The following is a 21,745-nucleotide window of genomic DNA, read 5'->3' as shown; positions in this document are numbered from 1 at the left end:
AAGGCAGAGGAAGGCACCTGTTTAAGTGTGACAGGGGGTCCTCAGGGGCCGTGGTGCCTCACACTATCACCAAGAGACCACTGGCTTAGGCCAAGTTTATTTCCACCATCACCCTTCAATCAGCATCACATTTCATATTTCCAGTGTTCATAACAGTAAGAACATCACAATAAAACAGTTACATTTCACTCAGCAGCAACAAACTCTGTTCTTCCACCACCGAAACTGTAGTTCATGATCTCATTATCTCAGAACACATCAAGAACAACAGCAAGAGTAAACATGACATTTCCTAAAAAAGTCAAACAAGAATCTATAAATTAATCAATCCAAAATTTGGCGATGCATTTAAAATCCTTAATATTAAATGACCAGTTTACTGTTTAATATGGACGCCATTCAAAGTTGGCAATAAATCAAAATACAATGAGATGATGAAAATAAAAATGATCTAATCAAATCTGAATTAACATGATACAGCTGAGGACATTTTGTTCCCACACAGCATGAGGTTACGATAAGTGACCATTTCTGATAAAATAATTGAATCATAATTCATGTCAAAAGCTCATTATTTCTATTTTTAAAAACACGCTCTGAAGCGCAGCACGTTTGACATTACATGATCTAATTGTCATCATTGCTAATCCTCTATTTCCTCTTCTTCCTCTTCTTCTTCCTCATCTGAGTTGGAATCCATTTGGGAGGCGTAGCTGACGTAGTCGAAGTCGAGAAACTTGACAGGAAGCTCACTCCACTTGGCGCACTTGCTTATCTTTTTCCCATTTAACGTCACAGCAAAGTTCTTGACGTGGAGACAGGGGCAGTCGATCCCGCGGTAAAACATCATTGAACCCCAGGGCTGCAAAATACATGACGTTCAACTTAATTCAGCATTTTCAACACAATACATTTACATTCTACAATCTGATGTTATAAATTCAGAATGAGGGCAATGGTCGCCTATTTTTTATGTTTGTAAAAGAAATCTCCTAAAAATGTGTTAAACTTTATCATTTTTTATAAAAGCAGCACCTTGTAAGATTGTTCTATGGAGATAGAGCAGCTTTTGGTCATTCTTTGAAATGTTTGAGGCAAAGTAAGAACATTTCCATGGAGACAAGCACCTCCACCAGAGAAGTTACAAGTCAAGTTTGTGGAGAAACAAGCCCTTTCACAGTAAGAGTACATGTTTTTTCAGTACTGTAAAAACACCTGTAATTAAGTCATTGAGATTATTTAAAGGTTGAATGGCGTGGACTGTCGATTAGTCTTGAAAAGTATCAATCATAAAACGTACCTACCGCTCACCTGCAGCCGCTTGCGGCTCGTCCCCAGGAGCAGCACGGTTCCGCGTGTCTACGCGGATGGATCTGTCATAATATAGTTCCCTCAGTGTACGGGACAAAATGAAGACGGAAAAAGACAGTTCGAGCTGACTCAGAAGAGACGGAAATCTACGGGAGACGAGAGATGCGATGCGCTCCGTTGCGCTAATAAACAAACGCACGTGTGTGTTGTATCAGTCCGCACGGGGGAGTGCACATGCGCACTTCCACCTGCGTTCTCAAATCGCCGAAAAATCGTCCATTGCGCCTTTAAGTCTATTTTTTGGCAGAAATCTTACACACTGGGGCTTTAATTATAACTACATTATTTAAAAGTGCACGGTGGCAAAGGCGGTTAGCGCTCTTGCCTCCCAAGAAGGAGATCATGGGTTCGATTCCCGGACTAGACCAACATCACATGATCTCTCTGGGTGGAGTCTGCATGTTCTCCCCGTGTTACTGTGGGTTCTCTCCGGGTTCTCCGGCTTCCTCCCACCGTCCAAAGACATGCATGTGTTAGGCAAAAATTGGTGACTCTAAATTGGCCCTAGTGAATGGATGTGAGCGTGAACTGTCTGTAATGTCTATGTCTCTGTGTTGGCCCTGCGACAAGTTGGCCACTGTCCAGGGTGTACCCCGCCTAAAGCCCGAAGTCACTGGGATAGGCTCCAGTCACCCGCGACCCCGAAAGGGAACAAGCGGTAGAAAATGGATGGATATTTAAAAGTCAAACTGGCACTGAGAGTGTATGTCATAATAAATGTGTGGTCACATGTTGGAGGTAAATGTAGGTCACATGACAAACAAACAGGTTAAGCCGGGTTAAAGGCCTTTTATTGGCTCCTTGATTGACAGAAGCTGCTTGGGCCTGATATTTGTTTAAATATCAGGCCTGTTTTACTGTGTGTGGTCAAAACAGACCGTATGATTATTACTTTTTTATACACTTTTTTGACTGGACGTGTGAACTTTTTCATATTTCTTAGTTCATTTTCATTGACTGATGCAATGTATTACTTTCTCTGAGTTTATGTTTAATTTGCCTAACAATGACAGTAATAATCGTGATAATATTCAGAGCTGAGAACAGAACATATTGTTATCTTACACTAGACTGTGAAGAACGTTCTGAACTTACGTTGCCACACTTTTTACAGGCAATGGAACCGTTGGTCTCATAATCCAGATTCCGCTCTCGAAGGGTGTTGTTTTCTTTCACCATGAACAGTTTGCTGCAGAGATGATTGTGATTATGAATACCATGACATTGTGTGATATAACGTGTCATGTCCTGCTGTAGTACCTGAACTCTGGTGACAGATTGACTCGATGCATGTTTTCGATGATTTTGATGCCGTCTCCGGTGCACGCGTCGATGTTACACTTTCGACAGACTAACTTCAGTTTGGACGGGCTGCTGTCCCTGATCTTTTTCTGCTTGCTCTTTTTCACTCGCAGTTTTTCTTCCATAATGGCCTGGATCTGGAACTCCAGAATCTAAAACAGAAAAAAAGGTGTTACAATCACATCAAATGATCATCGATAATATGACGCATATTTGGATGTGTTTACCCGTTTGTCGTAGTCATTCTGCTTTAAGACTCTTATCTTTGAGATCGCTTTGTTCATCATGTTGATCCGAAACTCATTGACCGTTTCTTTTTCGGCCACGTTGGAGCCTTCGATCTCGACCAGAGTGTAGGTGCTGTTGTCTGCCCGGCCTCGCCCGCGCGCCTGCACGGATACAGCCAAACAAAGGAAAAGTAATGTTACTATCACACCAAGGCTTTTCCACTGTATCTGAGAGTTTTCTCACGTTACCGGCAACTTTTCTGGGAATAAATGGAAAGAGATTCATTCTAAATATGCTGGACACAACCACAAACTCTTGCGCAGGAGTAGAAATAACTTATAATACTCAACTGGTGTCACATGGAAGAAATGCACTTTTTATTTTTGCCCTATTGTGGCCAACAATCTTGTTTACGGTCAATGATTTTTTTTTTAATTATTCCCAGAAATATTATGTTTTTGAGGGGAATTTTACACCTTTTTTGATAGGATTATTTTGCAGGGAAAATAAATAACAATATAATAGAACAGATACATGCAACAAAGAATAACAAATGATCTGAAAAGAACAAGAAACATATGAATATTTGAGATATAATTTGTGTTTCTGTTTAGTTTTAAATCCTTGTTTTCTTGTGTGTTTTTGAGTTTTTATGGATGGTACAGATGTGTTGTGTGGAGGTTTTGGGAAGATTTTAACACCTGGTTTGTCAATAAATAAAGAAATACATTAAAAAAGTTTAAAAAAAGTTCTTCTTATATATCTAACAATACTTGCCTGAATCATTGCAATCTCATTGGTGACGAGGCCGTATCGAATGACAAAGTTACACGCTGGGATGTCCAAACCTTCTTCTGCCACGGTTGTAGCGATCAGCAAGTTGATCTCGCCGTGCAAAAACTTCTTCAACACGTCCTTTTGCTCGGCCTGGAAGTGGAACATGTGTCAATGCAAAGAAGATTACGCAGTGAAGTGAAATACTAAATACTCACCGATGTCATGGGTTTGACATCGCTTTGGTCTCCTCCACCGATCAGAAAGGCGGCGTTCACGATCAGGTCTCCGAACTTGGCGTTGTCCCGTACCCATTGTGCCAGGGCAATAGCGCTGCGTCGTGTCTTGGTGAAAATGATGCCTCTGGCCTTGTCTTTGGTGCTGAACTCACGGAGGATCGTGTGCCGTAGCTTGGACAGACTGGCGTTCTCATACTCAGGCTGTTTGGCGAGCTCCTTCAGCTTGTCTTTGTTTCCTGTGAGGCATTTATTGTTTTATAATATAGTTATAGTAATATAGTTACAGTTAATCATTGTATTTAACTTATTATTATTATTAACTTATTATTATTATTTAACTTTAATGTTATGTAAGAGGGGCTTAGAAGGCAGTTTAGATTGTATTAAAACAAGACCCAGAGTCTAACTAGAGTAACAGCTTCAGACAGAGCAGTTAGCTTTATCCTCCAAGTGTTGCCATGGAACTTTTGTGTTTTCACAATAACTAATTGTAAAATGGATGTAAAATGGATTCAGATTCACATACAGTCCGTGGTTTTGGTTCAGATCTGTGCTCTGGTATGTGCCTGAAACCCAAAACCTGATGAGAAGGCAACACATCTAATTTGAGAAAATTGATATAATAATTTGATGATTATAGTGATGGTTCAATGAAGAAATAAAGGTGTGTGGTCTTTGAAGCATGTTTCATCTTGCACTGCTTGTTTCAATGTGGTTTTGTCTGTGAAGAATGAGTTTTATTTGAGAGGAATGGAGGTAAATGTCAGATACCGTCAAACAGGTTGAAGAGGAATCTCTCAGTGTCAGTGGTGTCGATAAGCTCCCCATCTGGAGAAGTCTTCTTTTTCTTCTCATCTTCATAAAAAGAGTTGAGGAAGCTGAAGGCGTCACACATTCGGATGGTGTTGCTCAGCTGCAGACCGGTGTTGTACTGTTTCAGGTGCTCGGCGCAGTCCCGCAGCTTCTCCTTTGCCTCTTTGACGGCTAAAATCAAATAGACTTACATTAAAAGAACTTATAAGTGGATACAAACATTGACTGCACATGTGAGAGAAAACCCTCACCCTCTCTCTCTGTCTGAACCACCCATTGCTCATACGTCTGAGAGCCGCACTCATGGCCCGGGTTCAGCTCAGCGTGTGTGTGGATGTCATTCATTATTTTCTTGATGACATCACCAAAAGGATCCTAAGGACAAATGGGGTGAACGTGTCAGTTGAACAACACAACGGATTGGCGGTAAATGCCCCTTTGCAGTTGGCTGCCAGACGTCATTAAAAGCAACAACAACAACAACAACAACAACAACAAAGTATTATAATTAAATATCTTACCGCCTTTCGGGCTTCAATTCCTTCCACTTTTTTGAGCGACTCCTTTGAGTACTTCCCCAGGTTTGCGGTCATGATGGTGGAGGCATCCAAGTTAGCGCAGATCTAACAACATGAGAATAAAACTGTAATACTCTTATTTTCCTTTAAGTTAAGTTAAGTTAAGCTAAAGTGGCCTCTGATGGTGCTTTCCTAACTGGTACATAAGTACTCAGCCAAATGTATTTTAGCTTGTGTATATGTGTGTGTTAGTGCATGCCTAAGTGAGTGTAACTGAGTGTGGTTGTGTGAATTGCAAAGCTTACATTTGATGTATAAAAAGTGCTTTATAATCAGTTTTATTCAATGATTGCATTTCTTCCTGTGGATGGCTGAATGTGGTAGAAATACAATTGGTTGCTGGCTGTGCAGCTGATATTGAACTGTAGTTTCCGTTAACTGTTACTGCACTTTAGTCCCCACAGAGAAACGTTTGTCTGGGAGTCACAGGCATTTGTCTTTATACATTTTTCATAAAACATGCGCCTGATGGACAAATGTTACTGTCCCTGGCAAAGGCTTGGGTCAAATGACAATAGTTTTTTCTCATATTGATACTTTTTTCTTAATCAAACAATACAGACTTATAATATTGTCATTTAACACAAACAATAGTCAAATTGTGTTCTCCAAAGACTAAAAGGGGCTTTTACTGACAGAGGATCAGCTGTGGACCTCTTGATATGACCCAAACTGAACTTAACGTCATTTCAAGTGTGATTATGGCACAGCCCTTTCCCGGGAGTCTTTCATACGAGTCTCAACCATTAAAATGCCATTTACTATGAATAAGTGACTCACTCAGTTCTACATTTGTATCACAAACTGCTGCTTTTACAACATACTTCACGATGGACGTTTTCCAGCAACAAACAAACCGAAGTCAGCTACAGGCCCTTTAACATATCCCCATTGTGCTACCATGGTTACGCACTCGCAGTATGTGCTCCTCCGTTTTGGACATCTTAGTAGCTCCGCCCACTCCCGGTGAAGCGGTCAGGCCCAGGATCTGAGGCAGGGGCGTGGTCTCCTTCTGCTCCTTCTCCAGCTTCTTGTTCTTGTGTTTTTGGGTGAGGAAGCGCATCATGATGTGGTTGTAGACGCCTCCTTTCTGCGTGTGGTGGCACTCGTCTATCACGATCAAGGACACATCTAAAACAACAACACGGCAACTTTAGTTTAGTATTTTATTATGTTAAGACCTGGTGTGTGACGGATGGGGCAGGAGCATTCTTGTAAGAAGAAGAACAGGAAAATCCAGAAATGTTACACCTCCTTATTTATATTTGAAGCGTTGGGAAGAATACGCTGAAAATGTAGTTTAAGAATAACTGCAGAAAAATGTGTTTTGTAACTAATTCCATCACATGTACTTTATTTTGAATACTTAAAATACCTTCATGTTGAGTATATTATAGTGGGAAAACATAATAAGGATTAAAACAGCTTTTGTTTCACTGTTACACATTTATTTAGAAGATAAGAGAACTGTTACTAGCCAATAGCCATAGTAACCATAGCAATTCACAGTTCAAAACAAAATATGAAATCTTCTGGATGGATGAAACAGAAAATTGAAACTCAAGAATGGAAGCTTGTGACACTATTCAGCAGTAGTAGTTCTGACCTGTAGTCGTCACAGATGATTAATACTATTGTACATTAGGACACCAAATAAAATATACGGTGACTGACAGGAATTGCTTATTGTTTATTGAATTTTTTATTTGATAATGTCACTTGGGTTTGCTACAAAACACTTTTCTCCTATGTGTTTTTAAACCCTTTATAATCCAGATAACTATTACAATTAACTAAATATGACCAGGATTATTATTATTATCATTATTTTATTTTAAAGGAATAAGACTAGGATTATTTTGACAGTTGACTAGTCACTATTAGTATCTATACATTAGTAGTCTATTCATGGGTTTCAGAAAGATGAACATTTAGGATAACGGTTAACAATTTAATACCAAATATGATATATTTTGAGTGGGAAAAAGTCTTCAAAATGTTGCACAAAACTCACAAAAACAATGATGTAATCGAGTTCTTCAACACGCAATTATACCATTTTTTTTTTTATGAAGCGACTGAGGTTTCGATCTCTTTGTTTTGTGGCTAGATGCAATAAACAGGGCATCTGAGGCAAATAAACCAACATCGCAGTTCAAACTTCAAAGGAAAAAGAGAACAGGCTGAAAGAGGAAAAATGTCTGCAATTCCGCCATAGAAATCAGGACTTTATTAAAGGATCCGTGGCACAATAGCGTGCAAAAGTGCCAACACAAATGGCACACAACTGACGACACGTGTCAATTCAAGTTTGTACAACGGCAGCCCTGCAGGAATAGAGTATGGGGAGAATGGCAGCTCGATGCGGTGCGGGTGAAAGAAGCTCTCTGGTGAATAAGCCGAGCCACACGCTGATGGCTTGAACAGACGCTCGGCCTGGAAACTACTTCAAGAGGGAAAAAAAATGGAGGCATTTGAGCAAACAGCTGTTCCTCTGTGGTGGACCAGGGAGAGCTCCTGTCAGGTGCCACAGGAGACGAGCGGAGAGGCACCCATTCAAAGAGCTGTCGCCTTCTGCGTTACGTCATTGTAACTGAGGAAAAGGGTTTAAAATAGCGTGTGGCTGCTCTGTAATTTACTATGGAGCTTGTGACGTGAAATGAGAGGCTTGCAATGGCCCGTTTGTGTCTTATTCATTTCCTTTGTATACAGTATTTCCACTGACTCTATATTTACAAGCTTGACAGGAAGAACTAACTTAGTAACATTTATAAGTCATAATTTTGACCATTAAAACTGAATAGAGGTGGAAACTTTTACTTCACTACATTTTAGAGCAGATATCTGTACTTTTGAAAAGGACTGACAAGCAAAAAAGCTGTTTTTTTCCAGCACGTCCATAGTAACATCCTGACTGATGATTTTGAGTTGAAGTCTGGGCTTTGAACAAACAAAAATATAGGCTACATACATATAACAAATCTAGAAACATTGACAACATTTTTTCAATATGACCACATTTCAATCGTTCATAGTTTCCCCAAAAAATGTGCAAAGTACTTTTTACTCTAAAAGTACAAAGTATGTTGTATGTTATACTTGAGTAATGATGTTTTTTCTCTTTTATCTGTAGTTTTACTTTACAAAAATCAAGAACTTCTTCCACCACTGACGCTACAGTATCCACTACTAGCATTCCAGTGTTCTCCCATCCAAGTCCTGCCCAGTTTCTCTCTCTTTATTGCTTTCCTTCACGATCTTTCTCTCTCTTCCTCTCTTTTTTATGGTATAGAGTAAAACACATACTTTGAAAAGGTACAACTACAGAAGACATAAAACTACAGTGGTGGTAAATGCACCTTCTCAGTTGACTGCCGACTGCCATTAAAAGCAACATAACAACAACAACAACAATCCCATCCTGCTTAGTTTCTGAGATCTGTTGAGATCAGGCATTGACACGTTGGTATTACCACCATTACACCTCTTGTGGCACAGTTGGGAGCATCTGATTTGTTCACATGAGGCCGATCACTTCAGAAACAGTCTTTGATTTGAGGCTAAACTGTTACAATGATGTTACATGTACTGTATGTCCTTGTGCACCATTAGCATTAGCCCGTACTGCCTATGCCGCGGGTTGGCTCTGGCTTTGGTAAGGCCACATCGTCTTTGGTTAAGTTTACTTTTCAAAATAAAATCTGCAAACTTTTTTTTGACAGCAATATGTATTTTTATATGTGAACATTTGAATACGTTTGCAGCTTATAATGACGTGGTTCAGAGCCAAACTAAAGCCCAAAGTTGTGATGAAATAATTTGTTTAGTTTTTTTTAGGTTGAACCTGTAAATAAGCACAATAATAGTGACTTTTACAGTGCCTTGGTTAAACACTGAATATGTGAATGGCACTCACCACTTAAATTCACCCCCTCGTCCTCTCCGCTCACAGACCTCTCTAAGGAGTTCTCCAGGATCTGCGCCGTGCACACCACCACGTCATACATCTTCACGATCTCTGTGAAAGTGATTTTGAGCTCCGAGTTTCCGCTGACTCTCTCCACTTTGTACGTGGGCTTCAGGAATTTGGAGAACTCCTCAGAGTAGAGCTGCTCCACCAAAGGCACCTACAAGACAGGGAAAAGGGTTTGGTGGTGTGATTCCTGCTACTGGCACTACGTTTTTGTGTCCTTGGGCAAGACAATTCTACCAATACTTGCCTGTTTGACTGTGTAAAAGTGTAAAGGGCAGCTGTGGCAAAAGAAGCTTACCAAAGTGTGAGTGAAGAGTTTAAGGAGAATATGCTTTGAAAAAGAAATACATATTTATCATTTCAAAGCATTTTGTCGTTATTATGAAAGCTAATTTTATTTGTAACGTGCTTTAGGGAAGTGTTTTCTTCTGTAATGATTATATTATGGGCAAAACTGTCTTCAACTGAATGTCCTATAGGGTTCATTATTGGCCTTAATTATGTTTACACTGCTGTTACCCCCGTGACGAGCTGGCCCCTGTTCAGGCTGTACCCCGCCTAAGGCCCAAAGTCAATGGGATGGGCTCCAGTCACCCACGACCCCTGACGGGATCAAGCAGTAGAAAATGAATGAATTGTAAATGTAAACATTTTAAATTTTGAGGGAATTTAAAGCATCTACATGCATGTATTTTATTTAAATGTGTTACATTTTGTGGAGTAGTGAATGGTGACAGTAATATAGTGCACATTAATATAGTGTCCATTAATATAGAGCACATTAATATAGAGCACATTAATATAGTGCACATTAATATAGTGTCCATTAATATAGAGCACATTAATATAGTGCACATTAATATAGTGTCCATTAATATAGAGCACATTAATATAGTGCACATTAATATAGTGCACATTAATATAGAGCACATTAATATAGTGCACATTAATATAGTGTCCATTAATATAGAGCACATTAATATAGTGCACATTAATATAGTGTCCATTAATATAGAGCACATTAATATAGTGCACATTAATATAGTGCACATTAATATAGAGCACATTAATATAGTGCACATTAATATAGTGTCCATTAATATAGTGCACATTAATATAGTGCACATTAATATAGTGCACATTAATATAGTGTCCATTAATATAGAGCACATTAATATAGTGCACATTAATATAGTGTCCATTAATATAGAGCACATTAATATAGTGCACATTAATATAGTGCACATTAATATAGAGCACATTAATATAGTGCACATTAATATAGTGCACATTAATATAGTGCACATTAATATAGTGCACATTAATATAGTGTCCATTAATATAGAGCACATTAATATAGTGCACATTAATATAGTGTCCATTAATATAGAGCACATTAATATAGTGCACATTAATATAGTGCACATTAATATAGTGCACATTAATATAGTGCACATTAATATAGTGTCCATTAATATAGAGCACATTAATATAGTGCACATTAATATAGTGTCCATTAATATAGTGCACATTAATATAGTGCACATTAATATAGTGTCCATTAATATAGTGCACATTAATATAGTGCACATTAATATAGTGCACAATAATATAGTGCACAATAATATAGTGCACAATAATATAGTGCCCATTAATATAGAGCACAATAATATAGTGCACATTAATATAGTGTCCATTAATATAGAGCACATTAATATAGTGCACATTAATATAGTGTCCATTAATATAGAGCACATTAATATAGTGCACATTAATATAGTGCACATTAATATAGTGCACAATAATATAGTGCACATTAATATAGTGCACAATAATATAGTGCACATTAATATAGTGCACATTAATATAGTGCATATTAATATAGAGCACATTAATATAGTGCACATTAATATAGTGCACAATAATATAGTGCACATTAATACAGTGCATATTAATATAGTGCACATTAATATAGTGCACAATAATATAGTGCACTTATAGTGCACATTAATATAGTGCACATTAATATAGAGCACATTAATATAGAGCACATTAATATAGTGCACAATAATATAGAGCACATTAATATAGTGCACAATAATATAGTGCACTTATAGTGCACATTAATATAGTGCACATTAATATAGAGCACATTAATATAGTGCACATTAATATAGAGCACATTAATATAGAGCACATTAATATAGTGCACAATAATATAGTGCACATTAATATAGAGCACATTAATATAGAGCACAATAATATAGAGCACATTAATATAGTGCACATTAATATAGAGCACATTAATATAGTGCACATTAATATAGTGCACATTAATATAGTGCACATTAATATAGTGCACATTAATATAGTGCACAATAATATAGAGCACATTAATATAGAGCACATTAATATAGTGCACATTAATATAGTGCACAATAATATAGAGCACATTAATATAGTGCACAATAATATAGAGCACATTAATATAGTGCACATTAATATAGTGTCCATTAATATAGTGCACATTAATATAGTGCACATTAATATAGTGCACATTAATATAGTGCACATTAATATAGTGCACATATAGTGCACATTAATATAGTGCATATTAATATAGTGCTGTTCTACCTCTGATGGGATCGATGGTGGCAACTCCTTTATGATTAATATTATAATTGTTCTTAATCCAGCAGCGAGCTTAATGAGAAGAGCATTTACCCCAGAACTTCAGCGCTCAGTTTCAGCACCAGCCGCTGAACTGTATCATTATTGTGGGATGAGAAAAGGCTCTGGGCATGTTTACTTTCTTGGCACATCATTGGTCAGTGGTATTATGATTAAACACCCATTTACTGTGACTCAAACTTTGGCTCGACCCCATTGTTTGGAGAACCCTTCTTTTATTGCAACCAAATGTGTGCTGAGAGACTGTTTAATCCTAGAAGGGAAAAAACACACGGAAAAACCCAATCGTTAACAAAGAGTGTGTAATCTGAGGCGCGCTGACCCACATGTGCAGTGAGAGATGTGAGGAATATGCTGGTTCAGGTAACAGTTTAACGGAGAAAAGGGGCTACAGTTTGTGTTGGAGATGAAAGACAGGTCAGAATTTAGTGGGAAATGTGACTTTTAACTGTTGAATGCAGTTTTTTGACATAGGTTGTGGACTCTGTCATTACAAGCCACTTGAAACAAAAACTGGCACGAAGTTCAATGCCCTTTTTTCACTACAGTATGAAAAGTGGGGGCTTTTTTCAATCACTAGGGCTGCAACTAACTCTTATTCTAGTAGCCGACTATGAGTGATTCGTTTTTCAATGAGTTGACTGTACATTGAGACTTTTTAAACAGATTTTTAACAATAACAAAGTTAAATGTGGTGTTTAAGATATATTTTTTTTAGTTGCCGAGTCATGATTAGTCGTTGCAGCCTTATCAATCACAAATATGTGGTGGTTGTCAGTTGAAAGTACTTTAAAGGCGCACTATGTTACCTTTTGATGGAGGGTCTGGAATAAATGCCAGATACAGTAGATAAGCCATACTGTGGAACATTCTGGAGCGCACAGGAGTGAGTAGAAGTAAACAGGAATATATTGCAAAAAGAATCTAACGTTAGGCTACATCTTCAAGGCAATTGTGAAAAGTAATTATAAACTCATTGTGGAGAATTATTGGGATGCTCAGAATAAGTAGGTGAGCGATACACGTGGACGGCTGCAAACAGTTTCAAATGAACTAGTTCTAAATTTCACGTTTTGATGACAGTAAAACTCTGGTACGGAACTTATACACGTGAAAAACAGAAGTAGTTCATTTTAAACGGTTCCTCACTTTAAGCTAAACTAAACTGGCTCAACTACATGGACAACGAATACAGCCGGTTTAAGACATAAGATTAATGGACTTAATTCCTAATATAGATATAGATTTTCTGTTCTTGTCTGATTTGTTTGAAAACAGTGCCTCGCCCATAGGGTTATTCAGGCCCTTGTTGTAAGGTTGTGACCTACAGAAGGCTCATGTGGGTTTCTCATACCTTGTTGACCAGGACTATGACTTTGGCTGGGAGTCCCTCTTTCTTTCTCTTGTCCAGATGCATTTTGGTGATGTACACGGCCACTCTGGTTTTGCCGGTGCCTGTAGGGAGACATATGATGATGTTTTTCCCCTCCAGGGCAGGTCGGGCCACTTCCATCTGATAATCTCGAAGGACAATCTTCTCCTTCTGCGAGTCATCAGCCGCTGCCTGTGAGTCATCCTCATCTGGAACAGCAAACATGGAGCAGTGTTATTCAGCATGTGTCTGTGAATGGAGCTATGGAACAAATATGTCGGAATTAGCTAAAGGTTTCTTATATTCAATGGAGATGTATGAGCTTGTCACATTAAAATTGGGACTAAATCAAACTTGGACTTGACCAAGACAAAACCAGGACTAGAACTAAACATGTTGAATATTTGTTCAACAGAATTGAAAAAAAATCAGCTGAACAAATGGATTTTTTGATATCACAATGACAATAAAAATAATACAATTAATTAATTAAACATTAAATAATGTAGTTCTGTTTATTTAACAGTGTCATACTAGTTATGTTCATTCTATAACTATTCAGGAAAGAGGGAAGATGCAATTTTGCCAAAGTTTAATTTTCAGTATAGAAATGAGTATCTAGCATCGTTAATAGTTTTAGTACCTCAATGATATCTGAAAGACCTGAGTGAGTGAAAACTATGCCTGGGCCATAAAAGGAGTTCCCAATTTCCACCCAACAACATTCAAATTATGTAAAGTGCAACATCTGACTGCACCTGAGAAAACAATACCTAACGCAATAATATCTGTCTGAATGTATAATTTTCAGTACAGTCAAGTCAGCCACCTAAGACTACGAAAGGGAAATGTCAAACCACGCACATTGTTCGAATGATTAAATCGCTATTTATTCCAGTCAGTCCTGACTATCCAGTTTTAGTCGCCTGTTTCCACATTATTACCAACAAAACACTAACTAATGTTTGTTGGCAGTTAACTTTATATCTTTATATGGGGTTAAGGTTAATTCTATTGTCATAAAATAAAGTGCTATGGCAAATGTGTCCTGTTTCCATGAGTAATTAAGACTTTTAGTTACAATATAATTCAGTCCTACCATGCTATGTAAATGTTAGGTAAAGGGCTCATATATCCAGAATGTAAAAAGGTATAACTTTTCTGAATAGTGTTTTTGAGCTGTAAAAACACCTGTATTTATATAAATGCATGATCTATAACTCTAATAATCTATGAGCTGGATAAGGCCCGTTGCTCTCTGTCCTGAGGCTAGTTTGTTAGTAGCAGATTAGTATGTTCTGCAGCTGTTGAGTCCAAACCAAGTTTTCCCATAAAGCATGTTTTTTTTTGTGAACGAAAAACTGCCTCGTTCACAAAGATCAGATTTTGGAGGTATTTCTTTCTATTTACAGAAATTAACTGAAAAAAGGTTTAACCTCAAAGTGTCTTTTCTAAATGTAATCTTTCTATTGTAAAATGTATGTCCACTTGGACCCGAGGAAGAATAGTCTTGTAAATAAATGAAAATAAAATAAATAAACCCATACAACACCATCTTACATTCATCATCCCGGTCTTATACTTATTATACTATTTGTGGAACAATCCAGGAAAACAATAGCAGTGCACCTTTAAATATATACCAAATATATCCCATGTTGACACCGAGGTGGGTTTTTCACAGTTCTTGAAAAGTTTTTTCTTTCCCAAACACAAAACAAACCATAGACATAAGAATCTATCATTAGGGCATTTGTATTTACGCTTTTGAGAAATATTTACATTTAGCCGTTTTAGGTTGCTTGTGGATCATCTGTCTTCTTCTGTCAAGACCCCCAACTCCTCCTTCCTTTTCCAGTCAAAATTTGACATTTCCTGCTTTTAGGCCATGAAACCCCCCAGAAAGTGCAGACAGATTTTAATTTTCCTCCTAAGACACAGTTCAAAGTTCACATCCAGCAACTACATCAAATCTTGTTTAAGAAATGCCAAAAAAGGATATGATAAAGCTCTGAAAACATTGAGAGAAGAAATTGCTGCCTTTGCACAGCCTTAGGAGCTTCCAGATGCTAAAGCTATAACAGGGAAAAGTGTGGACTGTGCCATTCTGGTGAGTCAAACCGCACGAGGCTGTAGTCAGGGCTGTGGCAAAGACAAGGCAGCAGTGGTATTTTCAGTGTCTGTCTGCAGAATATAGCTTTTATAGCAAAAAGGAAACTGGAGTTCCCTTTGCGAGAGATGAAAGTGAACGTGTCATCCAAGTTTTACCATCATTATTTGTTTAATGGGTGTTGGTCACAAAGGAAAAGTGGGGCTCATAGTATGAAAGAGGATTGTCTGTCACTGCTCACACTGAGTCTTTTTGTATTCAGATAGAATCCTCTGTAAAAATATGTATTTATTCCTACGGGCTTTGTGTGTTTATGTTCTTAACAGGGCCCAGAACCAAAGCTTGCTCAGGGGCCCTTACGCCACTGGATCAACCAATGGATTTGGTCCAGCCGATTTGAACCATTTCCCACAAATATGACATAGCACTCATACACTTAATATCAGCCCTCTACAAAGGAAAAAATAAAATAAATAAAGGCAGATTAGCCAATATGCTAAAAGAAAGTGCAAATAGCGCCCCCCCATGGCCATTCTATTGGTCCAACTCTAACGCGAACACAGCAGAAGACCACAGACTGTGATAAATGGTACGTTGCATTCTTCTTTTTATTGTTAACTGTACATTTATATTGCAAGTACTAGTATAATATTAGTTTTGGACCCTTCAACCAATGGGTGTGTCCGTGTTTTGACTGTCATTTTACACTCTCCCTTTTCCTCCCCAAAGATCAAAAGCCAGTACAAATTGCATACGTTTCACTTTGACGTTTGCTCATATTCTTTTACAACCTTTGGCATATGGTTTGGATTTGCAGCCTCGGCCATGCTTCGTCCTCTCTAACCTCCCTCAGCCTTATCACGGAACACACATGGAACATATTCTTTGGTGCGTGGAGCCAGGACGAAAAGAGTTTCCAATGACAACACATTCCAAGCAGACTTCATAATATGGCATCTAACTGGTCACACGTACAGCTCCTGTTTTGTTTAGGCTACTGGTTACTCACCTCCTACTTTGGACGGCTCAGCGCTGCTCTCAGGTTGTGCTGATTCAGCGTTTTCAGCACTGTACAAATCTGAAATCAATAGGAGAAATGTAAATATGAGAAATAATGTCGTCAGTATTTGTCAGTTTAAATAAAAAGAGTGTAGTGGTTGTCAAACATTTTGTACTCAGATACTAATACATCCTTTAGAGCAGGTATCAATACTGAAAACAAATGCGTGTTATAAAACAAGTACATTTTGAAAAGTACTTCAGTACGTTTACTTTTGTATTATACTAAGTAGGGCTGTAGTTGACTAAACAAATTCCTGGTTGAGTAAAGACCAGCCCTATTGACTAAGAAGGGTGTGGCAAAAGCTATCAAAGCTATACTAACTATACTAAAAAGCAGTATAAAATGTTAAGAGACATATTATCAATTTATGATTCACTTCAAAATCTTCAACTAACTCACTCCATATCTTCTCCTTTTTTGCTGTTGTCCCATATAAATCCTTTTAATCTAAATAAACATGTTGGTCGAGTAGACACTATCGACCGAAAGGATTCCAGCCGTAGTACTGTGCTTAAGTTTCACCGACATCTATTCCAGAAGATGTGCCAATTCAGCACAGCCTTTTCTCATTATTGTCTAATTTTATATAAAACAGCATTTTTTGAACACACTGTTTACAGGTAGTCATCACCTTGAATTAGCTGACCTCTACACACTTCTACTCCAGCTCAAAGGGCAGGTGATGGAATGAAAACAGTGTTGAGTTACACTGAAGGAAACAGGAAGTCAGCATAAGCATAAATGACCTGCCACACAACTTCATCTGTTTACGTTGTTCACAATGTTGCTGAAGCAGTACAATAAAGATTAAATCTTAGGATTTTTTCTTACAATTTAGATATAAATGTATGTTAAATAGTGTGATCACTCCTAAAACGAATCAAGAAAGGTTTATTAGCCTATGAATACTGTAGTAGAGCTCCCATCAGGCATTTAGAGGCCCAGGGCAAGAAGTCTCACAAGTCGATACAGGTTCAGCTCTGATCTTTAGTTTGGTACCACCTGTGGCAAATATTTATCATAGTTTGTCAAATTGCAGTTTGTGAAGACATTTTGAGAAACAAGTTTAAAATTACAAGTAGTTAGTGTTTATCAAATAAAAACTATTGTGTTATTTATATGGATTTTGGTGCCCATGTCCAACTAGGAAGTACAATTATAAACTTTACAAAAAATGTCAAACTTGGGACAAATAGGCAAAATGTTTAGTACAATCTAAAATATAATTGTGTTCACTACATTTTAGTGAAATGTATAATCTAACCTCTCAGTGAACTGATAGAAATTCATGGCACTGTTGAATTAGCATAGGCTACAAGGCTATGCTAGATATAAGGGAACAGTTACTGATGGATTTAAAGAGCCAGTACTACATTTTTTCCTCGTAGTGTTGAGCACAATTTGTTTTGCTCCAGTACATTTATGTTGTAAAAGCAGCTCCTTAAGGGTGTGCTCCTGGATGTATAATATTTTAACAGTGTGCACGGCATTTAATTATAAAGCAGGAAGTGCACTATTAGCATGCTAGTTGTTGTTAGCTTTACAGTGACTTCTAAGTTGTGAAAAGTGCTTATAAACTAATTGCAGTGAATAATTGGGGGGCTTGAAATACGTGAGAAAGTGAGGAATAACTTTGGAATGCCTTAAACCAGTTTAAAATGAACTGTTTTAAACTGTTTAAGACAGTAAAAATAAGGTACAGCCCCTTTAAGATTGTGTTAGATGTCCTGTTCTCTTCATGGGTGGACTAACTTAAATTCTCCCCAGAACATTCACCAATGTCACATGGACATCATATGGACAAATAATGTGAAGAAAAGCCTAACTTAACACAAAACACAAGCAATATCCAAGTTACCCATAATGTTCCTCATCGAGGCAAGCAGAGCTTAACACACAATAACAATAAAGCCTTCCTTTCCGTGTAAATTTACTGTGGGTAGTTTTATAGGCAGTTTGTAAATTTGCTTTCAGATTATTATGTGCAAATCAAAGCTTAGTGGAAAAGGACAAAATATTTAAACAATAATTCAACTAATCTACATCAACCTCTTATTTATGGACATAACACATTTTGAGAAATGAATTACAAAAACAGAAAAGAATGCATTAAAGGCAGGGCTTTGTCACAATGCTATGATTTTTTTTTAATTTCATCCATCTATACATTTTCTACTGCTTGTTCCCTTTCGGGGTCATGGGTGACTGGAGCCTATCCCAGTGACTTTGGGCCTTAGGCGGGGTGCACCCTGGACAGTGGCCAACTCGTCGCAGGGCCGACAGACATAGACATAGACACACAGATTCCATTCAGGTTCACTTCACTCTCACATTCATTCACTAGGGCCAATTTAGTCACCAATTTTGCCTAACACATGCATGTGTTTGGACGGTGGGAGGAGCCGGAGAACCTGGAGAGAACCCACAGTAACACGGGGAGAACATGCAGACTCCACTCAGAGAGATCATGTGATGTTGGTCTGGTCCGGGAATCTCCTTCTTGGGAGGCAAGAGCGCTAAACGCCTTTGCCACTGTGCACAATTTCATACATATTTTACCTATTTTATGCCCAACTACAAGCCTGTAACCGATACTTTGTCACTATTTTGAAATACATTGTAATGTATGTAAGAGAAAAAGGTTGACATTATTCCCCATTATTTTATGCATTTTCAATATATTTTGTGCTTTTTAACTGACATCTCAGTCGGACAGTTCAAATCGGTATCAGTATTGAATGTGTCATATATATTTTTCATATCATCAACAGTAATAACAAGTAATTTACATGTAGTGAACACAATTATATTTCAGTTTTTACTAAAGATTTTGTCTTGTGTCCCTGGTGTGTTACTTCCTGGTTGGACAAATATGACATAGGAAGAAGTAATTCCACAACTGTTACCTAGCAACCATTATGTAAAAAAACACACAATCCACATCAATTCCACAATAGTTATGATCTGACGATAAGTATTACCTGATAACACCTTTCTTTTGTTGAATGATCATTTAAACTGTCAGTGAAGTGTAAATTGTATTTTCAATAGCACGTCGCATATTGATGACATCACAGAGGGATTACGTGATAAAACTCCTGTAAGTTATATTTTTCAAAACGACTGCAACTTCACGAATGTATAACAATAATAAATATTTACCACAGGTGATATCGTACCAAACTACGTGATAATTAGAAAAGTGATGTTGTTCCTGTGACACCAGAACTACAGCATCTGCATACGTCAGTGAATCACCTGTAGATTCGTCCGAGGGGGCGGCGGCGGTCGCAGGACAGTCCTCACCCTTTAGATCTTTGGCTGGCCCTGGAGCTGGACATTCATTTCCTGTGAGATCATCTTTGTGTGAGGGCGTCTTCTCTGCTAAAACACAAGAAACCTCAAATTACATGCCAATACTGTTCTGAAGGCCTTTGAAATATGCTATAACTACACGGGAATAGATGTGTTAAATGTTGTGTGCGTCAGAGACATCAATGTGCAGTTAACGGTACAATGAGGCGAAGGGAAATTAAAGATTTGTTTTTGTTTAGTTTGTTTTTCTGCAAGAATCTGATTTAAAGAGTCTTTGTGAGGAAGGACGTTCACACTAAACCTGGACCAAACCAAGTCTATGCCTGGACTAAATTGGGTTCAAAACCATAACAAGTGCAAATGAATGGTGAACCCATTTTATGAGCCTGTGTTTTCTCTTTTACTACTTTAAATCTTAACCAATCACAGTCCAGAGAAGAAAATCAAGTCTAACCACGTTCCCATTTCCCAGAATAAACATAACTGTGATTACAAAGGAGATGACAGCTGGTGATGATGTTACATTCAGGGGCTAATAATAGTTCAAATATCCTGCTGACTTGAATGATTTGTTATAGGAAATCCCTATCAATATTCTCAACTCACTGTCGTCTTCTTCTGCAGATTGTCCTGTGAGCACCTTGTACAGGCTCTTGTGTTGTTCTTTACGTAGAACGTCCAGGAAATTAGAGTACCATCCATCACTCTGGACGATTCGCTCCAGAAGTTTACGTCTTTGTCTTCTAGGTTCTTGCTCTGCCTCTATCTACAGGGAAGGAAAAAATATTGATGATGTGCAGCTAATTAAAACATGCATATAGTATAGTTTGATTCAATTTTCGGGCTTATAAAATATTTTATTCTTTTTTTAATCATATACTTAAGTGTTAATATTGCAAATTAAATTCTATACAGTCAACATAGAGCCGAGGACACAAGCTTTATCTAATATGCACATTTTGTGATGTGGTTGTAAAAACACAAGATAATGAGCTTTACAACTAAAATAATTACATTTAGCACTTTAATTCCCTATGATAATTTGTGTGAAGTGTGACATTATGGAAAATCTACGAAACACTCGTGCGCCATCTTCTGCTTAAAGTCTGCAATTACAACCTGAAAGCAAACCACTGTAATATTGCATATATTAAGCTTACTCAAATAGATATATTTTGTATAAGTAACACAGGTTAACTCACGATCTCCTTATCTGCTTCAGTGATAAGCTCAGCAGCAACGCAGTCCCTGCTTAGGACAGGGACATCCATCTTCTCCAACAGGTCGGGGTAAAGGATCCTAAGCAGCTCGGCGCACATTTCATTCTCTGCCTCTTCCTTGGGGCTGGGCATTTCACCCTTCACGTATTTTGCTGCAGGTTCACATTCTGCTTGCACCAGTGCATCCACAAACCCCTGGAACCAGCCCGGCTCATGTGGCCCCTTCAGAACCTCAGTGATCAGCTGATCCGCAGCCACCGCTCCCTCTTTCTGTTGAATCTGACCTTTTTGCTCCGGGGATAGATAGTGAATATAATCGACAACTTGGTCTGCTTTGATGAGTTTTTTAAGCTGCGGCCTGAAAATTTCAATGAGACCTTTCCGCACCGCGTCCGATGCAGAATCCACACTTTCCGCCATAGTTTACGCACTTGTATCGGGGAGCAGAAGTTCAGCAGCGTCCGTCTGGAGGCAGGAAGAGGACCAAATGACTTGGATTGCAGAGAACACCTCCCTAAGATCTCTGAGTGTTCGTTTCCCCAACAACATGACACTTTCACTTTCGATTCTCGGTAAAAGAAAGACAGTAACTTGTCTGGCCGCTAGGGGGTGTGGTTGTAACATATTATTCACTGAAAGAACAGTTTGGCCTATATCTTCTAACAATATATCCAATTATATTATATATATATATGT

At 38.0% G+C, this 21,745-nt stretch overlaps 1 protein-coding gene across 1 annotated transcript; it reads right to left on the bottom strand.

Moving 5' to 3' along the window:
• Nucleotides 1-544: 544 nt before the first annotated feature.
• On the bottom strand, nucleotides 545-21,484 carry ifih1 (interferon induced with helicase C domain 1). Its single transcript, XM_072444356.1, has 16 exons — nucleotides 21,032-21,484; nucleotides 20,436-20,595; nucleotides 19,773-19,898; nucleotides 16,461-16,529; nucleotides 13,324-13,550; nucleotides 9,222-9,432; nucleotides 6,219-6,436; nucleotides 5,249-5,350; nucleotides 4,979-5,102; nucleotides 4,686-4,898; nucleotides 3,894-4,150; nucleotides 3,679-3,828; nucleotides 2,901-3,062; nucleotides 2,632-2,825; nucleotides 2,467-2,560; nucleotides 545-862 (listed from the first exon to the last, which is right to left on the bottom strand). Exons 1-16 carry the CDS (start codon nucleotides 21,467-21,469, stop codon nucleotides 644-646), a joined length of 2,964 nt encoding a protein of 987 aa, XP_072300457.1. The 5' UTR covers nucleotides 21,470-21,484; the 3' UTR covers nucleotides 545-643.
• Between the last annotated feature and the right edge of the window lie 261 nt (nucleotides 21,485-21,745).

Source organism: Eucyclogobius newberryi, unplaced genomic scaffold (genome assembly GCF_026437365.1).
Source record: "Eucyclogobius newberryi isolate DKJ021-1_F unplaced genomic scaffold, fEucNew1.0.hap1 SCAF_14, whole genome shotgun sequence".
Taxonomy (NCBI): domain Eukaryota; kingdom Metazoa; phylum Chordata; class Actinopteri; order Gobiiformes; family Gobiidae; genus Eucyclogobius; species Eucyclogobius newberryi.
This window is presented reverse-complemented; position numbering and strand designations above follow the sequence as displayed.